The sequence below is a fragment of the Bos grunniens genome, chromosome 15 (genome assembly GCF_055505025.1).
Source record: "Bos grunniens cultivar Pamir isolate PY7600 chromosome 15, Bosgru_T2T1.0, whole genome shotgun sequence".
NCBI classification, from domain to species: Eukaryota; Metazoa; Chordata; class Mammalia; order Artiodactyla; family Bovidae; genus Bos; species Bos grunniens.
Genome location: NC_141179.1, coordinates 30,430,819 through 30,458,763, shown reverse-complemented (window position 1 = coordinate 30,458,763; position 27,945 = coordinate 30,430,819). Strand labels below are relative to the sequence as shown.

Below are 27,945 nucleotides of genomic sequence, written 5' to 3'. Positions count from 1 at the left end.
TTCTTTACGCCTGAGCCACCTCAGAAGCCTGGAAGGAGCAGAAGGCCGCTGTTTTTGTCCAGGGTCCTCGGGACTCACGGGCTTTGAAGCTGCCAAGTCCTCACACCTGGCTTTGAAGGCTCCTTCATGCTTGCAAGATGCCCCACTGCCCCTCTTCCCTCCCAGCACTCACTCAACACCTCAGTGAGATTAAGAAAGGGGGTGACCAGCTCCCCGCCACAGCCCACACAGAGCACCCAGCTTCCTGTGCAGGATGTCCTCAGCCATGGCCTGTGCCTTTAAGGACCACTGCTGTGTGCCAGGGTCTCGACTTCAGCACCCTCAGCTGAGTTGGATTAAGCGACCATTCCATGCCTTTGCGAATTCCTTCTGGCTGTTGTTCCTTCCCCCACACAGAGACAGAATAGCCAGCAGCCTGAGCCAGTCTGCCTAGGGCAGCAGGACAGCTGGTCTAGCCCGACTGCCCTCGGCTTCAGGGAGCAGAGGCCGCCCCTTGAGAGGGGGACTGGGGCAGGAAGTGGGCTCTTTGGGGTCTTGCGCTGCTGTCGCAGGGACTCCAGAAAGCCATGCAGAGCCTAGAGCCATGAAGGACTGCTCAGATATCGTCCTCTGTGTGGAGACGACAGAGCTGAGCAAGGTAAGGGCCACCAGGGCCGCTCCCACAAGCCCCAGACGCCTGCCTAGGGCCGCCGTGCCCCGTGAGCACACCTGCCAGGCAGCACTGCCACCGGCCTTCAGCCCTCAGATCTCTCCCTTCAGACTGAGTTCTGCAATCCTGCTTTCGAGCCTGAATCAGGGCCACCTTGCCCCTTCCCCGCCCTCCGGGAGGACGCCGACTGCAGCGCCCGAGCTCCCTGGCATGGTAACCATCTCAGGGGGTGACCCGGGGGTAGGACAAGAAAGGCCTGGCAGCTCAGGGTGGTAGGTAAGGGACGCCCTAGGGAGAGGGCTCTCAAAACTCCGCCCTGCGTGTCCGCAGGTCGGCATCCCCGACGGCTGCAGCCAGACTGCCGCTTCTCCTGGCTGTGTGTCCTCCTGCTGGCCGGCCTGCTGCTCCTGCTGCTCGGGCTGCTGGTGGCCATCATCCTGGCCCGTAAGTCCCCAGAGCCTGCAGGAAGAAGGGCTTTAGGATGAGACTCCATGAGCTCTTCTGCCCATGCCCCCAAGGGATCCAGAGCCTCTGAGCCCCCTCCCCCATCCTGTCACCTCCAGAATTGCAGGCTACAACCTCACCGGGGGCCACCTACCATCCACTGCCTTCCCGAGGCCTCGCCACCACTGGCACTACCCCTGCCACCTCCACCACCACCTCCCAGGCAACTGGGACCCCTAAAGGGCAACCGGAGGCAGGAGTGAGCCTCGGACCCCAGTCCAGTGAGTACTCAGGGCTGATCTTCCTGGAGAAGGGCCCAAGATGGCAGGAGAGGGGTATGCAGGAAGAGGCACCTTGAGGGAAAAAAAACAAAACTCTCTCTTCTTTTGACCTCTGAACGCTCACTTCCATCTCTGCAGCCTGTGGGGGCCTCCTTCCCGGCCCAAGGGGCTTCTTCAGCAGTCCCAACTACCCAGACCCTTACCCACCCAACGCCCACTGCGTGTGGCATATCCAGGTGGCCACAGACCACACAATACAGCTCAAGATCGAAACTCTCAGCACAGAGAGTGTGGCCTCTTGTCTTTTCGATCGCTTGGAAATCTCTCCCGAGCCTGAAGGCCCCCTCCTCAGGTAGGTTCCTCTGTTCCCAGAGATCCCAACCCCCACTCTCTCCACCCTGTACTGAATGACTGTCTGGAGGGCAGAACCAGGGAGGTGCAGAGGGAAACTCTTGACTGGGAGGAAGAAATGGAGAGACTTGGCCTCTGCGCCCAGCTCTGCCACCATCTTACTATATGACCTTGGGAAGGTCACTTCCCCTCTCTGACCTTGGCTTCCAAATCTGGAAGCTGGAGCTCCCACATGTCTTTCCCATGAATCAATGGTTCAAGGATGGACAAGCAGGTGCCAGGGAGGTCACAGCTCTGCTGGAAAGGAACAGAACCTTTTTTGACACATCGTCCCCAGGATGGGACTTCAGGAAAGAGGACCACAGAGCCCAGGCAGGCTCCACTCCCGCTGGCCCTGAGCTCTGAGCCCCTCTCATCCCCAATCTGGTTTCTTGCAGAGTATGTGGGAGGGTGCCTCCCCCCACACTCAACACCAATGCCAGCCGCCTCCGGGTGGCCTTCGTCTCTGACAGCAGTGTGGAAGGATCTGGCTTCCATGCCTGGTACCAGGCTGTGGCCCCTGGACATGGTGAGTGTTCTCCCACCAAATGCCCGGCTACCCGTCAACTGGCCAACTCCAGCCGCTCCCAGCCCTAAAAAAGGGGTAGAGACTCTAGAGGGTTCTGAATCCAGATGCCTACCCCCAGGGAGCTGTGCCCATGAGGAGTTCCCCTGTGACCAGTTCGTCTGCTTGCTGCGTGACTCGGTGTGTGACGGTTTTGCCAACTGTGCTGATGGCAGTGACGAGACCAGCTGCAGTGCCAAGTTTCCAGGTACAGGTCCGATCAGCCTTGGGGCAGGTACCGTCTGCTCCAGGTGCAGGCTGGACCCCACCCTGGCCTGGCCCAGCTCCAAACCTGCCTGGTCATCCTTCTGACCCAGAACTTGTTTCCCATGGGCACAGACAAGATTCTTCGCCACTGTCACTGCCAGGCCTACTGGCGAAAGGCACAGATCCAGTAAACTCATGAGCCTCCGCCCCTCCTCTCTACAGGGTGTGGGGGGAACCTGACTGGGCTTGAGGGCACTTTCTCTGCTCCCAGCTACCTGCAGCAGTACCCTCACCAACAGGTAAGCCAGCCAGCGCTCCATGGGGAGGGCAGTGGGGCACATGTGGGCACACCTGAGCAGCGGGGTTAGTGCAATTGAGGACGGCATGGCAGATACTCCTTGTACCTGGAAAGACCAGAGATCAAGCAAACAGGAAGGGGACATTATTAAGTGCTTACTAGGTACCCAGCTCCTGTGCTGGGTAAGCTTATCTCTGAGACCAGACAAGTTAAAGGCCCTTCCACCAACGATGTTGAGAGTGGTGTAGGCCAAGCCCGCCCACTCCCTACCCAACTTGCAACCAGGGAAAGCCCGTCTGGAGCTCAGCCTGGGGACCCCGATTGGAACAGGAGAAGGAACCCATAAATTACCCCACCTGTGCCCTACCCCAGCTTTGTACCTGGCATATCTCAGTGCCTGCTGGACATGGCGTCGAACTGCTCTTCCACAACTTCAGCCTGGAAGCTCAGGACGAGTGCAAGTCTGACTACGTGGAGGTGTACGAGGCCCACAGCTCTGGAGCCCTCAGCCTCCTGGACAGGTACAGGGCAGAGCCACAGGAGGAGCCAAGGATACACCCCTGTCTCCACAGCCTGACGTCAAGGCTGCCCACAAATTACCACACCCGTTCAGTAGCCTCATTGTCCTCTCTTGCACCAAGCTGGAGGTCTCCTCACTGTCACACTTTTTAAAAAGAGGCTTGTCCTTCCGCACCTTTGTGCCTGTCCCTCTTGCCTCGACTCCTTTCGTTGCCTCCTCCAGGAAGCCCTCCCCAGGCCTCTCCCACTCCCAGTTCTCCTGGGTCCATTTCCACTTCCCCCAGAACCCTCACTGATTTTCCCCAGGTGGAAGTGGCTCAAGTTCAAGCAGTGTGTCTAGTACTTTGTCTACTGAACACGTGTGTCTTCCTCCCATGAGTCAATGACTATGCCTCCCATCCCCCCTGGCATCGTCCAGAACACCTGGGTCTCCCCCGGGCCTGTAAGAGGCCTCATGCATACTCGCCCAGCCAGGGGGGCCCGATGCCAGGATTGCTGCCTGCTGTGGACAGGTTCTGTGGAGCAGAGCCGCCCCCACGTCTCATCTCCTCGCGCCACCAGCTGGCAGTGCTCTTTAGGACAGACCATGGCTTCAGCGCTGGGGGCTTCTCAGCCACCTACCGGGCCCTCAACGCCACAGAGAGTAGGTGGCCCTGGGCGCTTGGGTGTGGGCAGTAGGGGCGCCTCCAGAAGAATGGGGAAGGGTTCTAGACGCTGGTTCGGGCACAGTGAAGGTCATGGGGATTCAGACATGTCCCCCCGTGCCTGCAGGCCCCTGTAGGCCCGGAGAGTTGTCCTGCCAGGATGGAGGGTGTAAGAGTCCACAATGGATGTGCAGCACATGGCGAGACTGCGCCGATGACAACTGCAGCAGCCCCTTGTTCCCACCCCCAGGTGAGGAGCCTGCCCTGCACTGCGGGCAGGGCTGGCAGGCATGGGAAGGCTGGGTGCCCGTCCAGAGAAACCCACGGGCACACCTCTTAACAGTTACCCCTATCCTTCCTGATGGGGGCTGGGGGCCCCCTGTTCAGACTCTGGACCACTTTACCAAATCCTGAAGGGATTCTCCCCTAGCCATGGCAACAGCATTTAGAGTTACCCCCAAGGCAAATGGGAATCTGGGAGCCGATGGTTCGGGCTTCAAGAACCAGTCTGGCCTTTGCCACACAGAGACAGGCTCTCTCCAGGGCCCACCTCACAAATGTGGGTGAGCCCAGGGGAATTCCTTCCAGATGGCTAGTGGTTCTGCCAATGTTGGTGACCCTTGCTCCCTGAGATCACTGAAGTGCCTTCATGATGCCCAGGGCTGGCGAAAGATGCTTGGAGTAGGCTCCCGAGAACAGGACCCCTCGACATGTATATAAGGCATCTTATATTATGTTAACATCTTATGTTAACTCCTTTGATTCTCACAACAATGGCAACCCACTCCAGGATCTTGCCTGGAGAATTCCATGGACATAGGAGGCTGGTGGGCTACAGTCCATGGGGTCGCAGAGTCGGACATGACTGAGTAACTGACACTTTCACTTTCTTTCTGTATTATCTCCTTTGGTTCTCACAACAAGCCCCATCTGACCCATAAAGGGTGATTAGGTGACTTGTCCCCAGTCACACAGCTAGTGAGTGCTCCCCAGGGTGACCCTCCCCTCCCCTCCCCGCAGAGCTGGCCTGTGAGCCTGTCCAGGTGGAGATGTGCATCGGTCTGAGCTACAACACCACGGCCTTCCCTAACATCTGGGTGGGCATGACCACCCAGGAAGAGGTGGTGGAGGTCCTCAGAGGTTACAAGGTGCTCCAAGCAGAGATAAGGAGGAGCCCCCAGGAAGGGAGGGAACCTGGGGAGCCAGGTGCCTGAGGGATCCTCTCTTCCTTCCACAGAGCCTGACAAGCCTGCCCTGCTACCAGAATTTCCGGAGGCTCCTTTGCGGGCTGCTGGTGCCCCACTGCACCCCACTAGGCAGTGTCCTTCCCCCTTGCCGCTCTGTCTGCCAGGAGGCAGAGCGCCAGTGCCAGTCTGGCCTGGCGCTACTGGGCACCCCCTGGCCCTTCAACTGCAACAGGCTGCCTGAGGCAGCTGGCCTGGAGGCTTGTGCCCAGCCCTGACCCTGAGGCGGGGCCCTTGCCCTCTGCTACACACCCTCCTTTGCCCATCAGGGTAGGCAGGCAGGGAAGCAAGGCAAGGGGCCCAACATGGAACTTTGCCCATCCCCCTCACTTCGGGGTCCTCCCAGGGAGGGGAAGAGGAGTCCTCAGTGGGACTACTGGGTTCCTCCCACCCTCCCAGATCCTCCCCCATCCCTTTACTTTCCCCAGCTGCTTCAAACAGCTGGCCTGACTTCATGCTGTACCACTGACAATCTGGACCCCTTCCCACCCAAGTCTCTGACCTTGACTTCCTGTCTTCTGCCTTCCCCATCTCCCATCTGGTTTTTCAGGCTCTCTATCACCCCGCCTTCTGACATTTTCATTTATTCAACAGAAAATGTCATCTAGAGTCTAGTCATGTGGCAGGGTCTGTTCTGAGCCCTGGTCATCCAGTTGTCTACTGCTCTAGAACCCTCCACCCTCAGTTCTCAGCTTCTATTTCTTCTGGATTTATCCTTGGATTCTGTCGCGGCATCATCTCTGCTTCCAGCTCCTTGGAGCTATGGATGCCCTGAGCGTCTGTCTCTCACAGGTCTGCCTCTCTGTGCCCGCCTCAAACCTCTCCCTCCTTTCTCCCCGAAACTTTGGCCGGCCGCCGCGCGACACCACGAGTTATTTCCCTGCTACTTCCCGGCCCGGGCTCTTGGCCCCCGAGCAACTGGTTTCCTCTTGGAGTCTGGGAGGAGCACAGCAGAGCCGGCAAGGAACGAACCAGGACCAGGGAGACACCGGGGGCGGGGGGAGCCTGGCTGGAGAGAAGCGCAGGGAAGACAGCGCTGGGGTCACCTGGAGGGTCTGAATTAGCCAGAACCCCGAAGAGCGAGCAGCCCCGGGCGCCGGGAGGGGCGTGAGTGGGGCGGGGAGATGGGGCTGGGGGAGGGGACTGTGGGAAAGACTGGGCGCCGGCCGGGGCCGGAGGAGGAGGGAGGTCCGGTCTGTCCTTCCCTCGGCGCGGGGCTTTAGAGGTTCCCAGGTCTAGGGACCCCTCTTCTTCTTCCCCACGCGGCCACTCAGCCTCGTTCAGGGACACGGCAGTGGGGTGGGGACCGAGCCGGCCGCGCCGGGAGTGGGGACCGAGACAGGTCCCAGGATTCTTGGTCCCGACTCCTGTCCTGCCCGGCCCACAGACGACCAGAGGCCCGCGGCGTCCGGGCCCCGCGTGCCAGCGCCATGAGGCCGCTCCTCGCCCTGCTGCTCCTGGGCCTGGCGACCGGCTCGGCCCCTCTGGACGACAACAAGATCCCCAGCCTGTGCCCGGGGCACCCGGGCCTTCCCGGCACGCCGGGCCACCACGGCAGCCAGGGCCTGCCTGGCCGCGACGGCCGCGACGGCCGCGATGGCGCGCCCGGGGCTCCGGGAGAGAAAGGCGAGGGCGGGAGGCCGGGTAAGCGGCGCCTCGGCGGCAATCGGTGGGGACGTCCCAGTGAGCGCGGCCCGGCTCTTGCCCGCGGGGTCCCGAGCTAGGGGTTCACGCCAGGGGGCGCCGCTCCCGTCCCCGCCCGACCCCGTCAGATCGGGGAGCCCGCAGAGGAGTGACTCAGCGGCGGGAGCCGGAACCCCTGGGACCCTCAGATCCGCCCCGAGCCCTGCAGGAAGCGGGGATGGGGGTCCTGGGGCGCAGGGCGGCCGCAGCCGGGAAGGGGCGGCTGGGAGGCTGAGGGAGGGTGCGGGAGGACCCCGGCGGGCTCACCCTAACCGCTCTGCTTCCCTCCCCTTCCCACCCTCAGGCCTCCCGGGGCCGCGTGGGGATCCCGGGCCGCGAGGAGAGGCGGGACCCATGGGGGCAACCGGGCCGGCGGGCGAGTGCTCGGTGCCTCCGCGCTCCGCCTTCAGCGCTAAGCGCTCTGAGAGCCGGGTGCCCCCGCCGTCGGACGCGCCCCTACCCTTCGACCGCGTGCTGGTGAACGAGCAGGGACATTACGACGCCGTCACCGGCAAGTTCACCTGCCAGGTGCCCGGGGTCTACTACTTCGCCGTCCACGCCACCGTCTACCGGGCTAGCCTGCAGTTTGATCTGGTCAAGAATGGCGAGTCTATCGCCTCTTTCTTTCAGTTCTTCGGGGGGTGGCCCAAGCCAGCCTCGCTCTCCGGGGGCGCCATGGTGAGGCTGGAGCCTGAAGACCAGGTGTGGGTACAGGTGGGCGTGGGGGATTATATTGGCATCTACGCCAGCATCAAGACAGACAGCACCTTCTCTGGATTTCTAGTGTATTCTGACTGGCACAACTCCCCTGTCTTCGCTTGATGCCCACTGCAAAGTGAGCTCATGCTGTCTCACTCCTAGGGGAGGAGGAGGTGACACCGACGGCCCCATCACCCGGGAGGGCTGGCCCCCCTGGAATGTCCTGAATGACTGCAGAGGTGGGGTGGGGGCCTCTCCGTTCTGCTGCCGGCAGGGAATGGGGATCAAGGCTGAGATGAGGGCTGGCAGCATGGGGCAGTGGCTGGATTTCTGCCCTAGATCAAAGGAGTTCGGTAGTTCCCCCCAGTTGCTCTGGCCCGGGACCCCAAGGTGCAGTGCTCGTTTTCTGGTCCCCTGTCTCTCTGGGTCTTCCCTCATCCCTCCTGCTCCTGGGCCCTTTTTCTCAGAGATCATTCAATAAATCTAATAAAACCCTCCTACTGGCTTCAGTCTCTCTTTACTGGTGGAGATACTTTGATTCTGAGAATGGGGAGACAAGGGAGCAGGGTGGAGGGAGAGGGTGTTCAGGCAGAAGGGAGGGCTCTTAGGCTAGATGGAGCTATGGACCAGGAGATACAGAAAACAGGCCCAGGTGATGAAGAGGCCCAGTCCACGGAGCTGCCCCCCAAGCGGTGTAGTTTGTGAACAGGAGCGCCCTGCTAGGGATGGTGTCCTGGTGGGGGACTCCGGCCTCCCAAGAAGGCACACCTTTTTTCTAACTCGAAGATGTCATAAGAACTGGCTGGAGCTTCAAGACACACGTCCCTGCCCTGACCAACAAAAAGGAACTTGGGATTTTCACCCATGGCTGCTCTGGCTATGTGCCTGTTTCCTGGATGACTGGAACACTATTTCTCTGTCCCTAATGCCAGGGAAGTGAAGTGTCCCTGGCTGTCTAGAGATGTCATTTTGGAGATTGCCACAAGGGGGCGCCCTAGTTCCAGAATGCAGCAGTGACCCTAGATAGCTTGAGCTCCTGGCTACTAGGGCGATTAGGTAGAGGAAGGGTTTTGAGGTCTCCCAGTAGGATTCCAAATGGGGGTGGGGGATAATGGGGTTATTTGCTCCCAGCTCAGGAAGTTTATCTTCTCTCATAAAATGTTTATCCTCACATTAAACAGAGACTGGAAGTAACTAAGCCTCCCTTTGGTCATCTCCCCCTCCAGGGTTGGGGGAAGGGGGGCAGAAAAGCCCTTCCTCAGGCCTCTCCACTCCAAGGTGGATGTGGGGAATGCTCCCTCACTGTGCTAGGCCGGGCCACTAAGTCTGAGGCTAGCCGCAGAGCCCCTTCAAGTCTCCCTGCCTTGTCCCGCCCCTAACCCAAGGACTAACAAAGCTGGGCTTGCCAGGCCCACATCAGCTCAGGCTCTCAACACAAAAGTGGAGGGGCCTCTCCTCAGCGTTTCCTCCTGACCTACCCCTTTCCCCCCTCCCCTCCTTCCAGAAGGCTGTCCCTGGCATTACGCTCCTACATTTAACATACAATTATGGGGTAGTGTCCCGCGCCCCCCCCCCCACCCCTTTGCAGGTCATGTGAGGATTGATATAACCAATGGGGACTGGGCCCATTAAATGAGCTAGAGGCAGGCCTCCCAGCTCTCCAAGAAGAGGCCCCGCAGCTATGCTCCAGCCCATCATAGCGCCACTCTCTGCCAAGAGACACAAAGACAAGCACCAACTCCTTCAGGGATCTCAGGATAGATCGGACTCCAGGCAGCAGGAACCCCAAGTTCTCTCCTGGAAAGAGTGGCACTAGAGGAAAAACTTGCTCAATGGGTAAGTTCACATTCCTCTTTCCGAGGGCTCAATTCTGGCAAAATGGAAAAGATAGGGCTATGCTTAGTCGCTCAATCGTGTCCGACTCTTTGAGACCCCATGGACTGTAGCCCGCCAGGCTCCTCTGTCCATGGGGATTCAGGACAGAATACTGGAGTGGGTTGCCATGCCCTTCTCCGGGGGATCTCCCCAACCCAGGGATCAAACCCTACAGGTCTCTCACACTGCAGGCAGATTCTTTATTGACTGAGCCACCAGGGAAGCCTGGAAAAGATAGGGATAGCTTTCCAAAAGCCATGCATATGAGAGGGCACAAATTGGAGAAGGTAAAAGCAAATCTAGCCACACAGGGCACGGGCTCTCCCCAAGGCACCCTATCCAGCTCTTCCCCTGCCAGTTCCCCCATCAACTACACTTGGGACTGAAAGACCCTGCTGCAGCATCCATTAGCATAACTAACCGTTCACCCGTGCGAAGATGCACGCAGAGGCCATCAGAGCTGTAACACAACTTTATTCATTGAATCCTGGGCCAGACGGACCCCTCAGGGAGCTGCATGCCCCTCAGCCCCGGCTTCTTCTGTATTTGGACTCTAGTGAAATGTGCACAGTCTGCCCTCCCCAGTGGCAGGGAGAGACGGACAGAAGGGGAATGCCATTTTTCTCTCTGTGATGTGGGGAGTGAAAGGAAGAGGAACAGAAATCTGGTTATCCCTCCTGAGGTTCCCAGTGATGCCGGGTATCAGAGGGTACATGGTCCCAAAGCCAGGTGCAAACATACACATATACACACACACCTGGGGGGTAATTCTTGATCCCAGCTGTTGGGTCAGGTAAGGAGGGAGCCTTGTAAGATCACAACAGGTAGAAGCAGCTCAAAGGGCACCTGAGAGATACTACCCCCAAAGCCTGCCAGAGCATAGCAGCTCCAGCTGAAAGCAAATGTTCAAGATAATTCTAAGGCCCTTGAATTGCCAAAATACCCAAATGACATTGATGTGCATGGCTGAAGAAGCTGGGAAGGAAGTGGGGAAGGTGCAGGGAGAGAACCTACAAATCCGCAACAGAAAAACCAGAAGCGAAGCAGGGGGAGTCCCCACCGCTGACATCAGGGTGGGCCCTGGCTGGAGGGGAGTCCACAGTGAACAGTCTCCAGGGCCTTGCAGAATGACACCCTCACCACCCTCGGCATCACAGGACACACAGGGTAAGGAAAAGCTGTTACCCTGCCCCTACCCAAGTCACAGTCTTCCAGGGTTTCCCATTTCAAAGTCCTGGAGATGCAGCTTAGAGACTCAGCACGATGACTGTCGGGGCAGCAGGGGATGCAGGCCGGGACCCAGAGATCAGGTGTGAACGCTGTCTGAGCGCAGGTGGCTGCGTGGAGCATGGAGGGGTGGGCAGGAGGGAGGGAGGAAACCTTCAGAGGTAGACATTGAGGGTCTGCAGGATGCCCCGACGGCACAGTGGGCAGTTGCGGTGGTAGACGGGGTGGCGCATCAGGATCTCAGTGCAGGCCTGGCACAGGCACAGGTGCCGACAAGGCAGAAGCAGCACTGTCTTGCTCTGGTCCTGGCAGATGACACACTTCTTCCGCTCCTCCTGCTCCTTCAGCAATTTCCACGGGTCCTGCCCAGCTACAGACTCCTCCTCGTTGAGCCTCTCCCGGCCCCGGGCAGCCGTCACTCTGGCCATCCTGACCTCCTCTTCTTCTGCCTCCGATCGGGGCCCAGCTTCAGGAAGAGCATCCTGTCGCCATGTCCTGGCTGAGGGCAGCCTCCTAGGGCCACCCTGCGGGGCTCCAGGGGCCCCTCCCCGGTTTGGCCAGCTCGCCAGCTGCAGGCTACGGCTCCAGACTCGGCGCCAGGCCTCCAAGCCCAGAACTAGCCGAGAGAGCCTCACAACATCCTCTCTGAGCCGGTGGTAGGATGGCCGGGCATGGAGCTGACTGAGCGCCCGGGTGGCCAGCCTCAGGGTGAGGTCTGGGTGCAACAGAGTCACTGTCACTGCCAGCACGCAAGCCAGCAGCACCAGGCCAGTGAGATTGACAAGCACAAAGCTGCCCAGGAGGCGGGCAGCTGAGGCCAAGAGCTCCAGCACTAGCTGGCAGGGGGTCCAGAGAAGAATGGACATGGCCACAGCACTGCTGGAAATGTGGGCTAGGAAGGCAGCCACTACATCTGTCATCCTCCACAGTGGTCCCATCACTGCATCCCACAGGGCCAGCACAAGGGAGAAGAAGTTCTGAGTGCCAATGAGGCAGATGTTGACCAGGCTATTGATCACGTAGGCCACCAGGCTCATGGTGATGGCACAGACGTCACAGATCTGACGCAGCAAAGCATGGCCATTGGAGACCATATTGAGGACACCTCGGTGGAGGATCTCCCGGCTCCTAAGCGCCCCATGGGAGGCCAGGTGCCCCAGGAGCTTTAGACTCTCCAGGCCAGAACAGCAGCTGTACAGTACCGTAGACAAGGCCTGCAAGCCCCCACAGGTGAAGCGGACCATAGCTTCAATCAAGGCCAGCAGTGAAAGTAAGACTCCACGGCCCAAGTGCAGAAGACTAGTCAGTACCGTGTGTGGCAGGTTGTAGATGAAGGCCAGGAGCCAGGCCAAGGAAGCCAGGAGGGAGGACACCAGCAGGAAGTTGAGGTCCAACACCAAGGTCAGCACATCCAGCAACAGGCCCACCCCATTCACTACCAAGTACACAGCCTCCATGATAGGGCTATGGGGTTGGTCCCAGAGAAGTCTGGCTCCCGGCTGAGGGGGGTATCAGGGTTGTCAATATTTGGGGGGAAGGGAGCTCAGGGATTAATCTGGAAGGGAAGTGAACCGTCTCTCCAATCAGAGAGAAACTGAGGAAAAACTGGGTTAGAAGAAGTGGAGTCTCGGGAGGGAAAGGGGGCCAGGTGCTGGTCCAGGACTGCCGGTTTTGAAGGCGGTCTGTTTGGGAAGAAAGAAGCCAAACATCTCTAAAGTCGAAGTGATCCCGGGCTGGAGGAAAAATCTCAGCTTTGGAGGCCTGCTGGTGGCGTACCACGGCCGGGCAATGGGTCAGATCGAGAGAACACCGGGAACGGAAGGGATCGGGCCAGGCCGGGGCCGGGTGGGGGCGGCGCAGGCTGGGCGCAGGCTCGCGGTCCAGCTACGCAGGTGCCCCTGTCCCCTCCCGGCCCCCGTTCTCTGGGCTCGCGGCGCTTTGCGCCTAAGGGAGCAAGAGGGAAGGGAACGAGCCTCAGCAAACCCCAGGCGCGGCCTCTACTCCGCTGGGCGCCGCCATCTTGTGTGAGAAAGGGTAGGGCAAGAGGCATGTCAAGGAGGGAGGGGCGACGAACTCTGGCCAATCGGTGAGAACCAACCACAGGAAACATCGAGCGTTCATTGGCCCGTTTGAACGGTGCCCAAACACATTCAGTGCTTTACAGAGGTGGGGCGGAAACAGATTGAAATCCCCGCCCCCTTGAGGCGGGGATTGGTCAATTGAAGAGCATAGGCGAATTGCCCCAGCCCCGCCCCCTAAAGGAGCAGGACTTTGTGTGTGTGCCGTGGCTCAGTCGTCTCAGACTGCGACGCCACGGACTGTGGTCTGCCAAATTTCTCTGTCCATGGGATTTTTCCTAAGCAAGAATGCTGGAGTGGGTTGCCATTTCTTACTCCAAGGGATCTTCTAGAACCAGGGATCGAACCCGCCTCTCTTGAGTCTCCTGCATTGGCAGGTGGATTCTAAAGGAACAGGACTTTGGACTGTGGGAAATAGATGGGGAAACAGTGGAAACAGTGTCAGATTTTATTTTGGGGGGCCCCAAAATCACTGCAGATGGTGATTGCAGCCATGAAATTAAAAGACGCTTACTCCTTGGAAGAAAAGTTATGACCAACCTAGATAGCATATTCAAAAGCAGAGACATTACTTTGCCAACAAAGGCCCGTCTAGTCAAGGCTATGGTTTTTCCAGGAGTCATGTATGGATGTGAGAGTTGGACTGTGAAGAAAGCTGAGTGCCGAAGAATTGATGCCTTTGAACTGTGGTGTTGGAGAAGACTCTTGAGAGTCCCTTGGACTGCAAGGAGATCCAACCAGTCCATTCTGAAGGAGATCAGCCCTGGGATTTCTGTGGAAGGAATGATGCTAAAGCTGAAACTCCAGTACTTTGGCCACCTTGAGCGAAGAGTTGACTCATTGGAAAAGACTCTGATGCTGGGAGGGATTGGGGGCAGGAGGAGAAGGGGACAACAGAGGATGAGATGGCTGGATGGCATCACTGACTTGATGGACGTGAGTCTGAGTGAACTCCGGGAGTTTGTGATGGACAGGGAGGCCTGGCGTGCTGCGATTCATGGGATCGCAAAGAGTTGGACACGACTGAGCGACTGAACTGAACTGAACTGACCACGGGCGCTATTCTTTCTCTTCCCCTCCAGCCTTGATTTTTTTTTTAAGTACGGATTGGTGGTCAGTGTTCTGAACCAGGCTTTAGGATTGCACCACCTCCACAGCCAGACTCAGTCACTTGTCCTCCTCCACTCATCCGTTTACTCCGACGTGTATTGAGCTGCTACACATGCCCTGGGGATGCAAAAACTGTTTAAGACCTGCCTGCTCACACGCAGTTTAAGGGGAAACAGATTGTGATGGGGGATTCCCAAGCTGCTATTTCCAAACTGTTTCCTCAAGCTCTGTCACGTTTTCTCAGCATCCTCAGGAGATTACCTCATTGTCAGTAAGAAAAAGAGGTCACAGGCCGGAAATAGCTCACACTCCTAGCCCAGGCCCTATTCATTTGTTTACTTAAACACTCTAGTTAGGTATCTGCCTGGGCAGCCTTAGTAGTGGCCTCAAAAATTTATCCCTTTTAAAAATATTCAAATAATATTCAAAATATCTAAGATCCTATCCCAAATATATTGAGAGCCTGGTGTTCTCTACTAAAGCCAAGGATACTTGGGGGTCTGAGCCTTCCCCTGGCCTCTATTGCTTTAATTTCCTGCTTGCATTTGTCCACTGAAAACAATGCACAACAAGAAAGTTGTGAGTTAAGTTTTACTTAGAGTAAAACGAGGACTATAGGCCAGCAGACAGTCTCTCAGATAGTTCTGAGGGACTGCTCAGAAGACGTAAGAGGGGAGGTGAATATATATTTGTAATTTTGGTAGGTAATTGGGCAGACGTGCAATCTTTTCACACATGTTTTTACAGAAGGCTGCTGCTGGTCACAGGAAGTTTGCTGCTAGTCCTGAGAAGCAGATGTCTCCATTAATGATTGTAGTGCTTTTTTAGATATAAGAAGGTACAAGAATTTGGGTTCATAAAATCTCCTGAAAATAACTGTCTGAAGGCCTGTTCTGCCTGTTTTTCCCAGAGCACAGAGTGCCTCATTCCTGCTCTTGGTTCTGAATTCCCTTCAGGGTATGTCAAAGTTCAGTGACTGGTGGCTAGTGACAGTTTTTAGTTGGCACATTAAACTCTTCACCTCCACTCTGGCCTGGACTTCTTCTTAAACTGTCTCCATCACCCCACCCTGGACACTGCCTGAATCCTTTCTTTCCCAAAGCACCACTGATTGAAGGCTGAAATATTCTGCACACCTTTCTGAGACACGTGGCTCCCAGTACAGGTTAGAACATAGTGCAATCTCTAAAACTCCCCTGGTTTTTCTCTAGCTTCTCTCTCACATCTGTCAGGCCCCAACTTCATGTTTTCTCTGAGACATGTTTTCCCTTTGTCTTCCTCTTCCTTTTGAGATTTCCCCTCTTTCTCGAGCCACCAGACTCCAACTTTCCATTGTTATTATTTATTTGTTTATTTCTACTGCACTGGATCGTCATTTCTATATGCAGGCTCTCTCGAGTTGCAGTGCTCGGGCTTCTCATTGGGGTAGCTTCTCTTGTTGCCCAGTATGGGCTCTAGGGCATGTGGGCTTCAGTAGTTGTGGAGCCCGGGCTTAGGAGTTGCAGCTCGCGGGGTTAGTTGCCCCTTGTCATGTGGATCTTCTGGGACCAGGGATCAAACCCATGTCCCCTACATTGGTAGGCAGATTCTTAACCACTGGACCCCCAGGGAAGTCCTCCATTGTTGTTTGATATACAGAATAGTCTGTTTCTACCCCCAATTCCCTCTAAACTTTAGCCACAAAATGCTCATTTCTCTATGCAAAGGAGATAATATAAAGATTTGTTTAACCTTCTGCCCATATCACAGTCTGTTGTGGTTATTGTTGCTGGTGTTTTGTTTTGTTTTTCATTTTCCCCTAATCTGAAATCTTAGCGAAAATGCCCATCTCCTCTTCAAGATACTTGGTCCCACCACCCATAACCTGTCCTCTTCAAAGACTTTACTTGTCCAATGAATACTATTGTGTTTTTAATCTATCTTCCTGAAGCACTTGACACCAGTGACCACTTCCTCCACCCTTGGCCTCTGGACCTTACCCTCTCCTGTCTTCTTTCTGTGCTCACCATGCCCCCTCCCCTCTCTCCCAATGATTCCCAAATCTATGTCTTCAGCCTGAATTTGTCTTTCAAAGTTCAGGTTCCAGCTGCTTCCTCAACAGCTGCTGGATAGCCTACTGGTACTTCAAACTCAATGTGTCCAAAATCAAACTCAGCAAATTTGCTGTGCCTACACTGTGGGTAGTTAACCAGCCAGCTTTCTGCACCGAGAAAGACCTTGAAGTTGGCAGGATCCTCTAAGACAGTATGTCCATCAGCCTGGGACCAAGGCCTCACCTTTGTGATCTGAGATATCCTTAAACAAGACACAGCCTTTGACTCTGCTGGCATTCCAGCAGCGGACAGCCAGAGGTTACCTGTGGTCAACATTCTATGGGTAAATTACTGTGGGTGAATTACTGCAAAATGCTCTCTATTCCTATGCTAGAAATATAAAGTACCGTGTGACCACAGTACAAATGAAGTGCTGGGATGACACCCCCCTCCCCACCACTGCTTGGGGAAACAAAGGCACTTCTTGGTTCTGAGAGGTTGTAAACACTCCCTTTGAGGTGATCATTGTGGTCTGGACTTAAGCACTATCTCTACTGACTTGATAATATTTCTTTCTCTTCCAGGACTGTGTTTCAGATAACAGCTGGTTCAAACCCACTGTTGCCAAAGCAGGGGTCATCTCTATTTGAAAATATTTTTTAATGTTTATTTTTATTTATTGATTTGGCTGCTCTGGGCCTTAGTAGCAGCATGTGGGAACGAACTAGTTCCCTGACCAGGGATCAAACCCAGGGCCCCTGTATTGGGAGAATGGAGCCTTAGCCACTGGACCACCAGGGAAATCCCCATCTTCTATTTGGAGGCTGGAAGACTCGAGAGTCTTGGTCAAAAGAGCCAACACCAGGCTTCCCTGGTAGTCCAGTGATAATCTGCCTGCCAATGCAAGAGACATGGGTTCAATCCTTGATCCAGGAAGATCCTACATGCCACGGAGCAACTAAGCCCACGTGCCACAACTATTGAGCCTGAGCTCTAGAGTCTGGGAGCCGCACCTACTGAAGCCCATGTGTCCTAGAGCCTGTACTCTGCAATATGAGAAGTCTCTGCAACGAGAAGGCCATGAACTGCAGCTAAAGAATAGCTCCCACTCTCCACAACTAGAGAAAAGTCTGCGCAGCAACGAAGACCCAGCCAGAAATACATAAATACAGAATTAATTAAATAGATAAATAAAATTAAATTTAAAAAAGAAAGAACCAACAGCAAGTGACTTTAGGGAGGAAGTTCAAATTGCTTATGAGTGTGAGTTGCAGTGATTGAGAAAAAATAAACCAGATCTGGAGAAAACTTAATGCCTCTATCTTTGCAGAATTGTGTCATGGAAGATATAGTGGTATGATCTAAAATGCTCAGGCATCTGCTCAGGGGCCTGCTGGAACAACAGCTGGTTTCTGCTGTTGTGCTAAGTGCACGGCTTTTGTGCTGCTAGGTGAGAGATACGAGCTGGGACAACAGAGGGGGTTTTTAGAGGTTGTTCAGGCTTGAAGAGACGGGGTGAAACCAGAAAGACTGTCTAATTTAGGAGTTTTGCTTTGTGGCGATGTGTCTCCTATAATCCTCCCTTTTATTTCCCCATCATGTGTTCAGTAAAATCCATATCACTGCCATGGTCTTAAGAGTTTGATATTTTTCTCCTTTTTGATTTAATTTGGCTTTTTAATTATGCAAATCATTTACCAGATACCCAAAGTCAAACTATATGAAAAGGTACATTCCTAAAAGGTTTGTGTCATGGTCTGTGTGTGGGTTGGAAAAGAGTTTCCAGGTATGAGGCAGAATGAGAAGAGACTAAAGTTTATTAGAGTGGGAGATGCAGTTAGAACAGAGAGCTGGCTCAAGAGAAAGCCAACCCCTTTCAAGGACTAGTAGCCAATTTTTATAGCCTCAAGACCGAGAAAATTCCTACTGGAAGAGTGGCATTCAGTTCAGTTCAGTTCAGTTGCTCAGTCGTGTCCGACTCTTTGCGACCCCATGAATCGCAGCACGCCAGGCCTCCCTGTCCATCACAAACTCCCGGAGTTCACTCAAACTCACGTCCATCGAGTCAGTGATGCCATCCAGCCATCTCATCCTCTGTTGTCCCCTTCTCCTCCTGCCCCCAATCCCTCCCAGCATCAGAGTCTTTTCCAATGAGTCAACTCTTCGCACGAGATAGCCAAAGTACTGGAGTTTCAGCTTTAGCATCATTCCTTCCAAAGAACACCCAGGACTGATCTCCTTCAGAACGGACTGGTTGGATCTCCTTGCAGTCCATGGGACTCTCAAGAGTCTTCTCCAACACCACACTTCAAAAGCATCAATTCTTCAGCACTCAGCCTTCTTCACAGTCCAACTCTCACATCCATACATGACTCCTGGAAAAACCATAGCCTTGACTAGATGGACCTTTTTTGGCAAAGTAATGTCTCTGCTTTTGAATATGCTATTTAGGTTGGTCATAACTTTCCTTCCAAGGAGTAAGCGTCTTTTAATTTCATGGCTACAGTCACCATCTGCAGTGATTTTGGAGCCCAAAAAAATAAAGTCTGACACTGTTTCCACTGTTTCCCCATCTATTTCCCATGAAGTGATGAGACCAGATGCCATGATCTTCATTTTCTGAATGTTGAGCTTTAAGCCAACTTTTTCACTCTCCTCTTTCACTTTCATCAAGAGGCTTTTTAGTTCCTCTTCACTCTCTGCCATAAGGGTGGTGTCATCTGCATATCTGAGGTTATTGAGATTTCTCCCGGCAATCTTGATTCCAGCTTGTGTTTCTTCCAGTCCAGCGTTTCTCATGATGTACTCTGCATAGAAGTTAAATAAGCAGGGTCACAATATACAGCCTTGACATACTCCTTTTCCTATTTGGAACCAGTCTGTTGTTCCATGTCCAGTTCTAACTGTTGCTTCCTGACCTGCATATAGGTTTCTCAAGAGGCACGTCAGGTAGTCTGGTATTCCTATCGCTCAGAATTTTCCACAGTTTATTGTGATCCACACAGTCAAAGGCTTTGGTATAGTCAATAAAGCAGAAATAGATGTTTTTCTGGAACTCTATTGATTTTTCCATGATCCAGCAGATGTTGGCAATTTGATCTCTGGTTCCTCTGCCTTTTCTAAAACCAGCTTGAACATCAGGAAGTTCACGGTTCAGGTACTGCTGAAGCCTGGCTTGGAGAATTTGGAGCATTACTTTACTAGCATGGCATTAGTGATTGGTTAAGATGCTATGGGCGTTTCCCTGGTGGCTCAGATGGTAAAGAATCTGCCCGCAGGAGATGCAGGTTTGACCTATTCCCTGGAGAAGGGAATGGCTACCCACCCACTCCGGTATTCTTGCCTGGAGAATTCCAGGGACATAGCAGCCTAGCGGGCTACAGTTCATGAGATCACAAAGAGTCAGACACCAGTGAGCAACTAACACTTTCACTTTTTAGGATGCATTGGGTGGGTATTTTACCTAATATGGGGTCAGGGAACTGGCTAGTTTAGATCCGAAGGCTTATGGCAGCAGTAGATACAGGGCTCCATCAGTTGCAGAGATGTCTGTCCTGTGACCTGGGTACAGGGCCCCACACTTCTGACCTGGGTACAGGGCTCCACTCCTCTGAACTGGGTACAGGGCCCCACAGTTTGCTTTCACCCTGACCCCTCCACCGTGTTCCCTTTGAGTAACACCCTAAGCCCCATAAATCACAAACACACTGAAAATTGTTTTCCTCTCTCAATCGGCATCCGAGGCTTGGCACTGGTACAGGAGAACCCAAACCCTAAACATCGGCTCTAGTAATAACACTGTTCAGGCCCAGAGAAGCACTTCACATCTCATAACCCATGTCCTGGAAACATGAGGTGACTGTATCCAAATGCCACAAAGTTCTATAGTTTGTGCCAGGGGAGGATTTCAGCCACTGAAGCACTTAGGGAAGAAAAGAAATACATTAACTAGTCAAATCCTCTTGCTTTTCCTCCTGTTCCAATTTGTGGTTCCAGAAGTACTCAGAAATTAATGTGGTATGTGCAATAGTGGCTGAGGAACATTTGTAATATTAATTCATATTTTTTAAAATTTGTCTATATATGAGTCTAGATGAAAAATACTCGCGATTTTATTGGCTTTAGTCCTGTTCTGATTTATGGGAAGGACTGAAGAAAAGCAACTTACGATTTTAGGCATTGATTTAAAAGGATGTTGAAGGTAAGTTGATAATGCAATTGACACGGTTAGTAAAAATAAAGATGAACAAGGTCATTTTTTCCACTGAAAATCCAGAAACATTTTTTGTGCCATATGCCATGTATGGCACATAGTTATTTGTTACTATGACCTGACCTCAACTGTGATCATCATGGCTTTCTTTGGAACATTAAAAAGATTATATTTCTGGATCTTCCCAAAGATGAAATATCTTAGGAAAACACATATCACATTTGACTTTACAACACTCTTGGACACATGATGAGAATATTGGCTAAATGCTATTAAAACAAGTAGACTTAATTAACACATGATACTAAAAGAGCTTGAAGAGTTAAGCAAAACAACAGAAATCTCTCAAATAGTTTCCACATGGTCCCAAGTGGAAAATGAAATTATTCTTGAATGTGTGCTACCCACAGATATTTGAGAGGGACTGTTTCTTAGTAATATTGACAAAAGTTTAACAAATCTAAACCTAAGTTTGACTGTTTGAGTTTCTTTGTTTTTTCACAATTGATGAGCTAATACTAATACATTGTTATTACTAACTGAAGTCCATAGTTTACATTAGTGTTCTCTTTTAATGCGGTACATCCTATAGGGACTTCCCTGGTAGTCCAGTGGCTAAGACTCCAAGCTCCCAATGCAGCGGGTGGAGTTTTATACCTGGTCAGGGAAATAGATTCCAAATGCCACAGCTAAAGATCCCACATGCCGCAAGGAAGACCCAGCACAGCCAAATAAATAAATAAAAATAATAAATACTAAAAAAACCCTGAAATGTGCTGTAGATCCTATGGGTTTTGACAGATGTATTATACCATGGTCTACCATTACAATATCATGCAAAGTATTTTCCCTGCCCTAAAAATCCCCTGTGCTCCACAGGGATGACCATTTCCTGCCTCCCCTCCAGCCCCACTTTGTGGCCATCACTGATCTTTTTGCCATCTTCTTCGTTTTGCCTTTTCCAGAATGTCATATCACTGGAATCATGCAGTATGTAGCCTTTTCAAATTATCTTCTTAGCAATAAACATTCAGGCTTCCTCCATGTCCTTTTGTGACTTGATAGCCCACTTCTTTTTAATCCCTGCATAATATTCCATTGTATGGATGCAGCTACCAGTTTGTTTATCCATTCTCCTATTAAAGTACATCACAATTGCTTCCAAGTTTTGACAATTATGAATAAATCTGCTATAAACATCCATGTGGAGGTTTTGTGTAGAACTAAGTTTTCAATTCTCCTTGGGTGAATACCAAGGAGAGTGATTAATGGATCTTATAGTAAAGGTATGTTTCACTTTATAATAAACTTCCAAACTGTTTTCCAAAGTGGCTGTGCCATTTTGCATTCCCATCAGAAATGAATGAGAGTTCCCATCACTCCACATGCTCTCCAGCACTTGGTCCTGCCCGTGTTTTTGAACTTCAGCTATTCCAATAGGTGTGTATTGCATCTCACTGTTTTAATTTGCCATTTCCCAGGCTTCTCTGCCTGCAATGCAGGGGACATAAGAGACACGGGTTCGATTCCTGGGTCGTGAAAATCCCTTGGAGGAGGGCATGGCAACCCTCTCCAGTATTCTTGCCTGGAAAATCCCCTGGAAAGAGAAGCTGGTGGGCTACAGTCCATGGGGTCGCAAAGAGTCAGACACGACTGAAGAGACTGAGTATAACACAGCACTCACCACTACTGAACTGTATGCTTAAAAATGGCAAAGGAGTTAAATTTTACAAATTTTTAAAATCACAATTAAAGAAACAAACAAAAAACCCCACCTATGATTTTACCCTTTGACCCAGAAATCCACCTCTAGGAATGTACTGTTAAGACATTTTCAACAAAAAGAAAATTTATTGTCACATTATTTATAATTGCAAAATACTGGAAATTGTTTTTGGCCCCGCCTGTATGGATCGTGGAATCTTAGTTCTTGGACCACAGCAGTGAGAGCGCCAAGTCCTAACCACTGGACCGCCAGGGAATCCTCTGGTGTCATTTTGACTTTTAGAAGGCTGTTAATCTCCTACACACTTAAAATATTAAACTAAATTAAAATATGAGGGAAAAACAAACTGAATGCAAACAGAAACAAATGAACCCAGCTGAATTTCATATGAGTGATATAACCACATAGCAAGGAGGGAAGTATACCCTGTGTCTCCGACGGTAAAGAATCTGCCTGCAATGCAGGAGACCCAGGTTCCGTCCGTGGGTCAGGAAGATCCTCTGGAGAAGGGAATGGCAATCCACGCCAGTGTTCTTGCCTGGAGAATCCCATGGCCGAAGAGCCTGGTGGGCTGCAGTCCGTGGGGTCACAAAGAGTCGGACATGACTGGACGACTGGACACCACACCATACACCCTCAGCCTGGGGGAAGTAGAGACCTCTTGAACTCACTTTACTAGGCTTACTTTTTATAGTATAAGACAATTTTGAAATATTGTTGGGAGCCAGAGTTCTTCGTTTGGAAAAAGGGAGACATAAATATGAAATACAGGAAAGCAAGGTACAGAACTCCATGAAACTGGATCAAAATTGTAAGTTACCAGTATAAACTCATGCTTTCTATAATAATAATATATATATATATTAGATATATTATATATTATCTTAGATGTGCTATATACATTGTATATGTGATTATGTGTGTCCATTGAAAGAACCTAGAAGCAATAAAACCCTCGTAGCAAGAAGCATACCTAGTGCTCAGATGTTGGTTTCTACCATTCCCCACTGAAAGAAACAGGGTTCCTGGGGAAAAGAGTTGATTATAGTGGCTGAGACAGAGAAGGGAGAAGGTTGAAAATTCTGCCAGAAATGAAGTAGCACCAAAAATTATGGGGCAGGGTCCAGCAGACTGGGGGTGGGGGTGGCTGTGTCAGAGGATGCAGAAGCCAGATCAAAGGTGGCCACATCTGGGTTGATTTCAGCATCAAAATAAATAAGGACCGTAATGGAATAAAATCCACTGAATAAAATAGGAGTCCATGAGTCCAGATATATTACAAAGAATATAAATAAACAAAAAATTAGAAAGGAGGGCTCTTGTTTACAATGGAGCACTGACTGATACAGAAGGAGGGAGGCTGACAGGAGAAAATTATCATTTCAAACCATCAGAGTGACTTCCCCAGGGATCCAGTGGTGAAGACGCTGCACTTCTAATGCAGGGAGTGCAGGTTCAATCCCTGGCTGGGGAACTAAAGTCCCACATGCTATGGGGTGTAGCCAAAAATTTAAAAAAAAAATCATAATAAATAAAACCATCATGGGAAAAATTGGTTCAGACCAGAACCATTACGGGATGCTAACGTATGTATTACTTACATAGTATTTCAGCCTGGGTTACATAACCCTACTTCATGGACAAGATTACACCAGACAAATCCGGATTGACAAATATGAAGGCAACGTCTTAGGAACCGTTGCAGATTATAGGGAAATAACGAGACCTGAAGACTAAAGACAACAGAGAAACCTGGACTGCATCCTATTCCACAGGGAAAAGACCAACACCACGGTGGACGTTTGGGACTCTTGTCAAACTGGAATATGGATTATAGACTAATGTTTTGTATCAATTTGAATCTTCTAAATTGGATAACTGTATTGTGATTATATGGGACAATATCCTTCTTCTCAGGAAATATTGAAGTATAAAGGGACCTACGAGCACACTGCATGCAATCTACTTTCATGATTTAGAATAATTATACATATGTACACACATCAAATAAATAATTTTAGTTAAAATTTAATATAAATTTTAATTTAGAAAGAATAAAAAAAGCAAAATCTGGGGAATTCCCTGGTGGTGCAGTGGTTAGGACTCTGAGTTTTCACTGCTGAGAGTGTGGGTTCAAATCCTTGGTGGAGGGACTAAGATCCCACAAGCCAGGTAGCTTGGGAAAAAAAGGAAAAAGCAAAATCTGTGGCAAAACATTAGTAATCATCATGATTCTAAGAGTATTCAGGGAGTCTACACTATCTCTGCAAACTTTCTGAATGTTTGAAATTAATTCAAAATAAAATTAAATATATAAAAAGCGAAGCTAAAACAAGGAAATAAAAATGTTTGCAAGGGCATAAAGGAAAAGACTCACATGCAGATAATCCCCAAACTAATTTCTCTTGAGACTAACTTCTGGCCAAGTTCAAATTACAGCTTCAATTGCAGAGAGATTTTAAGAAATGTAACAAAATAGTACTCTGGAGTTTTTTTTTAAATAAGAGCTCAGCATTGAATAATTTGCAAACAGTAAAATGTAAACACCAAATGGATCTAGATATTGCTTTAAAGGCTGTTGAAAATTATTATGATAAAGACGTACATGATGAAAAAGTATTTTCAGGGATAAAATATTTATTATCTGTGGCTCCTTTATAATGTTTAAATGTGAGGTGCAAAATTTATGAATCAGTTCTGAATCCAAGTATTGCTGTAAAATTGTTAGTAATACTTTCAGTTTGGAGCAATGTTTCTCTAAATTGAAATTTATTTTTTAAACAGCTAAAAACAGCAACCCAAGAAAAGTAAATTAACTTGGCATTCCTAGCAATAGAATATGCATTATGAGATTTTTATTATACAAAGTAATTAGGTATTTTGCCAAAATGAAGACAAGAACATTTTATTTAATGGAATATTATATAATAACTTATGAGTTGCATGTGACTTTATTATCCATCCAAACATTGCTGGCCCTTCTTGAGGACACCCAGGCATGGGCAATGAAAATTAAGTTAAATTATCTTGAATATTTTGCTGACTTTAAGTCATACAAAAACTGTGCCATTACATATCTTTTAATTTTGTCATTAGAAAGGTTATTTGTCAAGGTAAGAGGGCAGAGCATGTTTAAGAGTTAGCTAGCCTTCATATTGTTCTTGCCTGGAGAATCTTAGGGACAGAGGAGCCTGGTGGGCTGCCGTCTGTGGGGTTGCACAGAGTCGGACACGACTGATGTGACTTAGCAGCAGCAGCAGCAGCATCCTTCAAATAATTCAAACAGCTTGACATACAATATGTGAACCTTCATTTATATCTGACCTGGCCACACAAGTATTGGAGGTTTTGGTCCTTTAATTACTTCTATTTGAAAGTACAAATAGATGTTGATCATATAAAAATATTTATCTATTTTTATACAAAAGGTAACATTCTACATATAGCACTGTATATCAAGCTTTTATTTTATTTATTTATTTATTTATTTATTTTAATTGTTAGGGGTTTGAGTGCATTCTTTAGGAAGGCATGACAGCTGCTTCTGCAGCTTGCTGTTTTAACTAATGTTCTGGACACTCCTCTGTGCAAAGTGACACTGGGAGGCCAGTAACACTTCGGCATCAGATAGAGAAAAGGATTCAAAGACTTCAGGAGAGAGGAACGCTGAGACTTGAATGAACTCCCCCAGTGCCCCCATCTCCCACCCCCGCTCCGTCTCCCATTAGACCTGGAAAGACCACGTGTTCCTTCACCTTGAGGAATCTCAAGCTTTTAAATTTAGTACTATATTCCACACCAACCATACCTTAATAAAAATGTCAATGAGCCTCAAATAAATAAATAAAATTATATTCCAGTGATCATTCCATATCAACATATAGGGAGTGTCCTTATCCTTTTAAGAGCTGTGCAGTACTCCACTGAGTGGAGTTAATTCAAGGATTGTGGATAGGGGACTCAGAAGTGTTGTGTCCCATCTCAAGTCAAATGTGGTAGGGAGAGAAGTCTGCCAAGAGAATCTCAGTCATGGTGGGTGACATAAGGGACCAGATTCCTCCCAAGCTTATGTTTTATTCTAGTGTGAAGCTTTTATGATCAGATGGATTGGCATGTTCAAAGTTAAAATAAGGCCATACCCCAGGTACAGCAGGTATAACCCAGGTAAGCAGCAGCCTCCCCAGAAGCGGCTGGATGTTTCCAACCTCAGTCACCCAAGAGACAGGACAGATCTGGGAAGGGAGACAGGACCTTAGAAAGTGGAACTTTTGGGGGGACTTCCCTGGTGGTCCAGTAGCTAAGACTCCATCCACACTCCCAATGCAGGAAGGCTGATCCCTAGTCAGGGAGCTAGATCCCACAAGCTGCAATTTTAAAAGATCCTGCATGATGCAACTAAAAAAAAAAAAAAAAAAGATCCCGCATTTGGCAATGAAGATCTCGCATGAGGCAATTAAGACCTGGCACAGCCTAATTAATTAGTTAAAAAAAGGAAGAAAAATGAGACCTTTGGTTCTGTCCCTCTGTGCCTGAACTCAGACGGATCTAAACTGATTGGCAGGCGTTTCCCTGCTCAGAACCGTTTATACACACCCTGCTGTGCTAAACCATTTATCAGGGTCTACAAATCCTCTGTAATCTGGCCTCATCCCTCACTAAATTCATTCCTCCCTTGCAGGATATGAACCAACCACTAGCCGTCTCCTACACAGAGGATGCTGCTGCTTCGAAGTCGCTTCAGTCGTGTCCGATTCTGTGCGACCCCATAGACGGCAGCCCATCAGGCTCCACCGTCCCTGGGATTCTCCAGGCAAGAACACTGGAGCGGCTTGCCATTTCCTTCTCCAATGCATGAAAGTGAAAAGTGAAAGTGAAGTCGCTCAGGCGTGTCCGACTCTTAGCGACCCCATGGACTGCAGCCTACCAGGCTCCTCTGTCCATAGGAGTTTCCAGAGGATGCTACCATACCCTATTTACCCGGCTACTTGCCATTATCCCTTAAAATGAAGCTAGGCGTCAGCTCTTCCAGGAAGCCTTCCTTGGCCACCTAAGGTTGAGTTAAGTAACTGTTTGTCTGCATTTGTGCACCCTAGTACTTGCACATTATATTCTAAGTGTTTACTTGTCAGTCCCCTCAGTAGGGCTTCTCCAGTGGCTCAGCGTTCACAAATATGCCTGCAGTGCAAGAGAGGCAGGTTTGATCCCTGGGTCAGGAAGATCCCCTGGAGGAGGGCATGGCAACCCACTCCAGTATTCTTGCCTGGTGAAATCCTGTAAACAGAGGAGCTTGGCAGGCTACAGTTCATGGGGTCACAAAGAGTCGGACATGACTGAAGCAACCGAGCACACCTTCCCTCACTAGAGCACAAACCTCTTAAGCCCATGAACCTTGTCTTAATTATGATCCCACCCTCCGCCCCCAAGCTTAGTCTCTGACACACGACATCCTAGTTCAATGATGAGACAGAGAAGGGAGCTGCCACAATGCCCTTTTCCTTCAAAGCAAACCCTCTCTGTCCACATGTCACCTCTATTTGTACCGCAGTGTTGGCATCACTCAGGATGAATTGAGATGAAGCCTAAGACTCTGGCTTCTCCAACTGATCAATTCTGTTTTTCCATCCCCCCATTCTACCTGCTTTCCCTGAGATGAGAGAACAATTTAAATTAGGGGCACCAGGGGGCGCTCTCAGGCAAGAAGAAATAGAGAAACCCTTCAGTTCAATTGCTCAGTCGTCTGACTGCAACCCCATTAACTGTAGCACACCAGGCCTCCCTGTCCATCACCAACTCGCGGAGCCTACTCAAACTCATGTCCATCCTGTCCATGATGCCATCCAACTATCTCAGCCTCTGTCGTCCCTTTCTCCTCCTGCCTTAAATCTTTCCCAGCATCAGGGTCTTTCCCAATGAGTCGTTTCTTCACATCAGGTGGCGAAAGTATTAGAGTTTTAGCTTCAGCATCAGTCCTTCAACTGAATATTCAGGACTGATTTCCTTTAGGCTGGACTGACTTCCTTTGGGATGATTTCCTTTAGGATGGAGAAAGCCTTATAAACC

At 50.6% G+C, this 27,945-nt stretch overlaps 3 protein-coding genes across 4 annotated transcripts; 2 read left to right on the top strand and 1 right to left on the bottom strand.

Annotated features, from left to right (window-relative positions):
* The first annotated feature begins 451 nt into the window (after positions 1–451).
* MFRP (membrane frizzled-related protein) lies at positions 452–5,587 on the top strand. 2 transcript variants are annotated; one of them, XM_086339665.1, is made up of 13 exons: positions 452–637; positions 760–862; positions 980–1,093; positions 1,213–1,374; positions 1,513–1,726; positions 2,163–2,293; positions 2,412–2,537; positions 2,759–2,835; positions 3,207–3,355; positions 3,866–3,996; positions 4,125–4,247; positions 5,018–5,145; positions 5,235–5,587. In XM_086339665.1, exons 1-13 carry the CDS (start codon positions 584–586, stop codon positions 5,457–5,459), a joined length of 1,737 nt encoding a protein of 578 aa, XP_086195791.1. In that variant the 5' UTR covers positions 452–583; the 3' UTR covers positions 5,460–5,587. The 2 variants fall into 2 exon arrangements, with proteins under 2 accessions (XP_086195791.1, XP_086195790.1); XM_086339664.1 differs by having other exon boundaries at positions 3,824–3,996.
* A 585-nt stretch (positions 5,588–6,172) lies between these two features.
* C1QTNF5 (C1q and TNF related 5) lies at positions 6,173–8,120 on the top strand. The gene is made up of 3 exons (XM_086339681.1): positions 6,173–6,348; positions 6,629–6,885; positions 7,229–8,120. Exons 2-3 carry the CDS (start codon positions 6,672–6,674, stop codon positions 7,744–7,746), a joined length of 732 nt encoding a protein of 243 aa, XP_086195807.1. The 5' UTR covers positions 6,173–6,348; positions 6,629–6,671; the 3' UTR covers positions 7,747–8,120.
* Positions 8,121–9,955: 1,835 nt separating this feature from the next.
* Positions 9,956–12,751, bottom strand: RNF26 (ring finger protein 26). Its single transcript, XM_086339666.1, has one exon. The coding sequence runs from the start codon at positions 12,180–12,182 to the stop codon at positions 10,881–10,883; it is 1,302 nt and encodes a 433-aa protein (XP_086195792.1). The 5' UTR covers positions 12,183–12,751; the 3' UTR covers positions 9,956–10,880.
* Between the last annotated feature and the right edge of the window lie 15,194 nt (positions 12,752–27,945).

What these genes read in the sequence shown, in the direction of transcription:
- MFRP (XM_086339664.1), top strand. Translation starts at nt 584, where the DNA reads ATGAAGGACTGCTCAGATATCGTCCTCTGTGTGGAGACGACAGAGCTG. An exon ending in AGACGACAGAGCTGAGCAAG is followed by an intron (nt 638 to 759) that starts GTAAGGGCCACC and finishes CTCTCCCTTCAG; the next exon opens with ACTGAGTTCTGCAATCCTGC. An exon ending in GAGCCTCGGACCCCAGTCCA is followed by an intron (nt 1,375 to 1,512) that starts GTGAGTACTCAG and finishes CCATCTCTGCAG; the next exon opens with CCTGTGGGGGCCTCCTTCCC.
- C1QTNF5 (XM_086339681.1), top strand. Translation starts at nt 6,672, where the DNA reads ATGAGGCCGCTCCTCGCCCTGCTGCTCCTGGGCCTGGCGACCGGCTCG. An exon ending in AGGCGAGGGCGGGAGGCCGG is followed by an intron (nt 6,886 to 7,228) that starts GTAAGCGGCGCC and finishes TCCCACCCTCAG; the next exon opens with GCCTCCCGGGGCCGCGTGGG.
- RNF26 (XM_086339666.1), bottom strand. Translation starts at nt 12,182, where the DNA reads ATGGAGGCTGTGTACTTGGTAGTGAATGGGGTGGGCCTGTTGCTGGAT.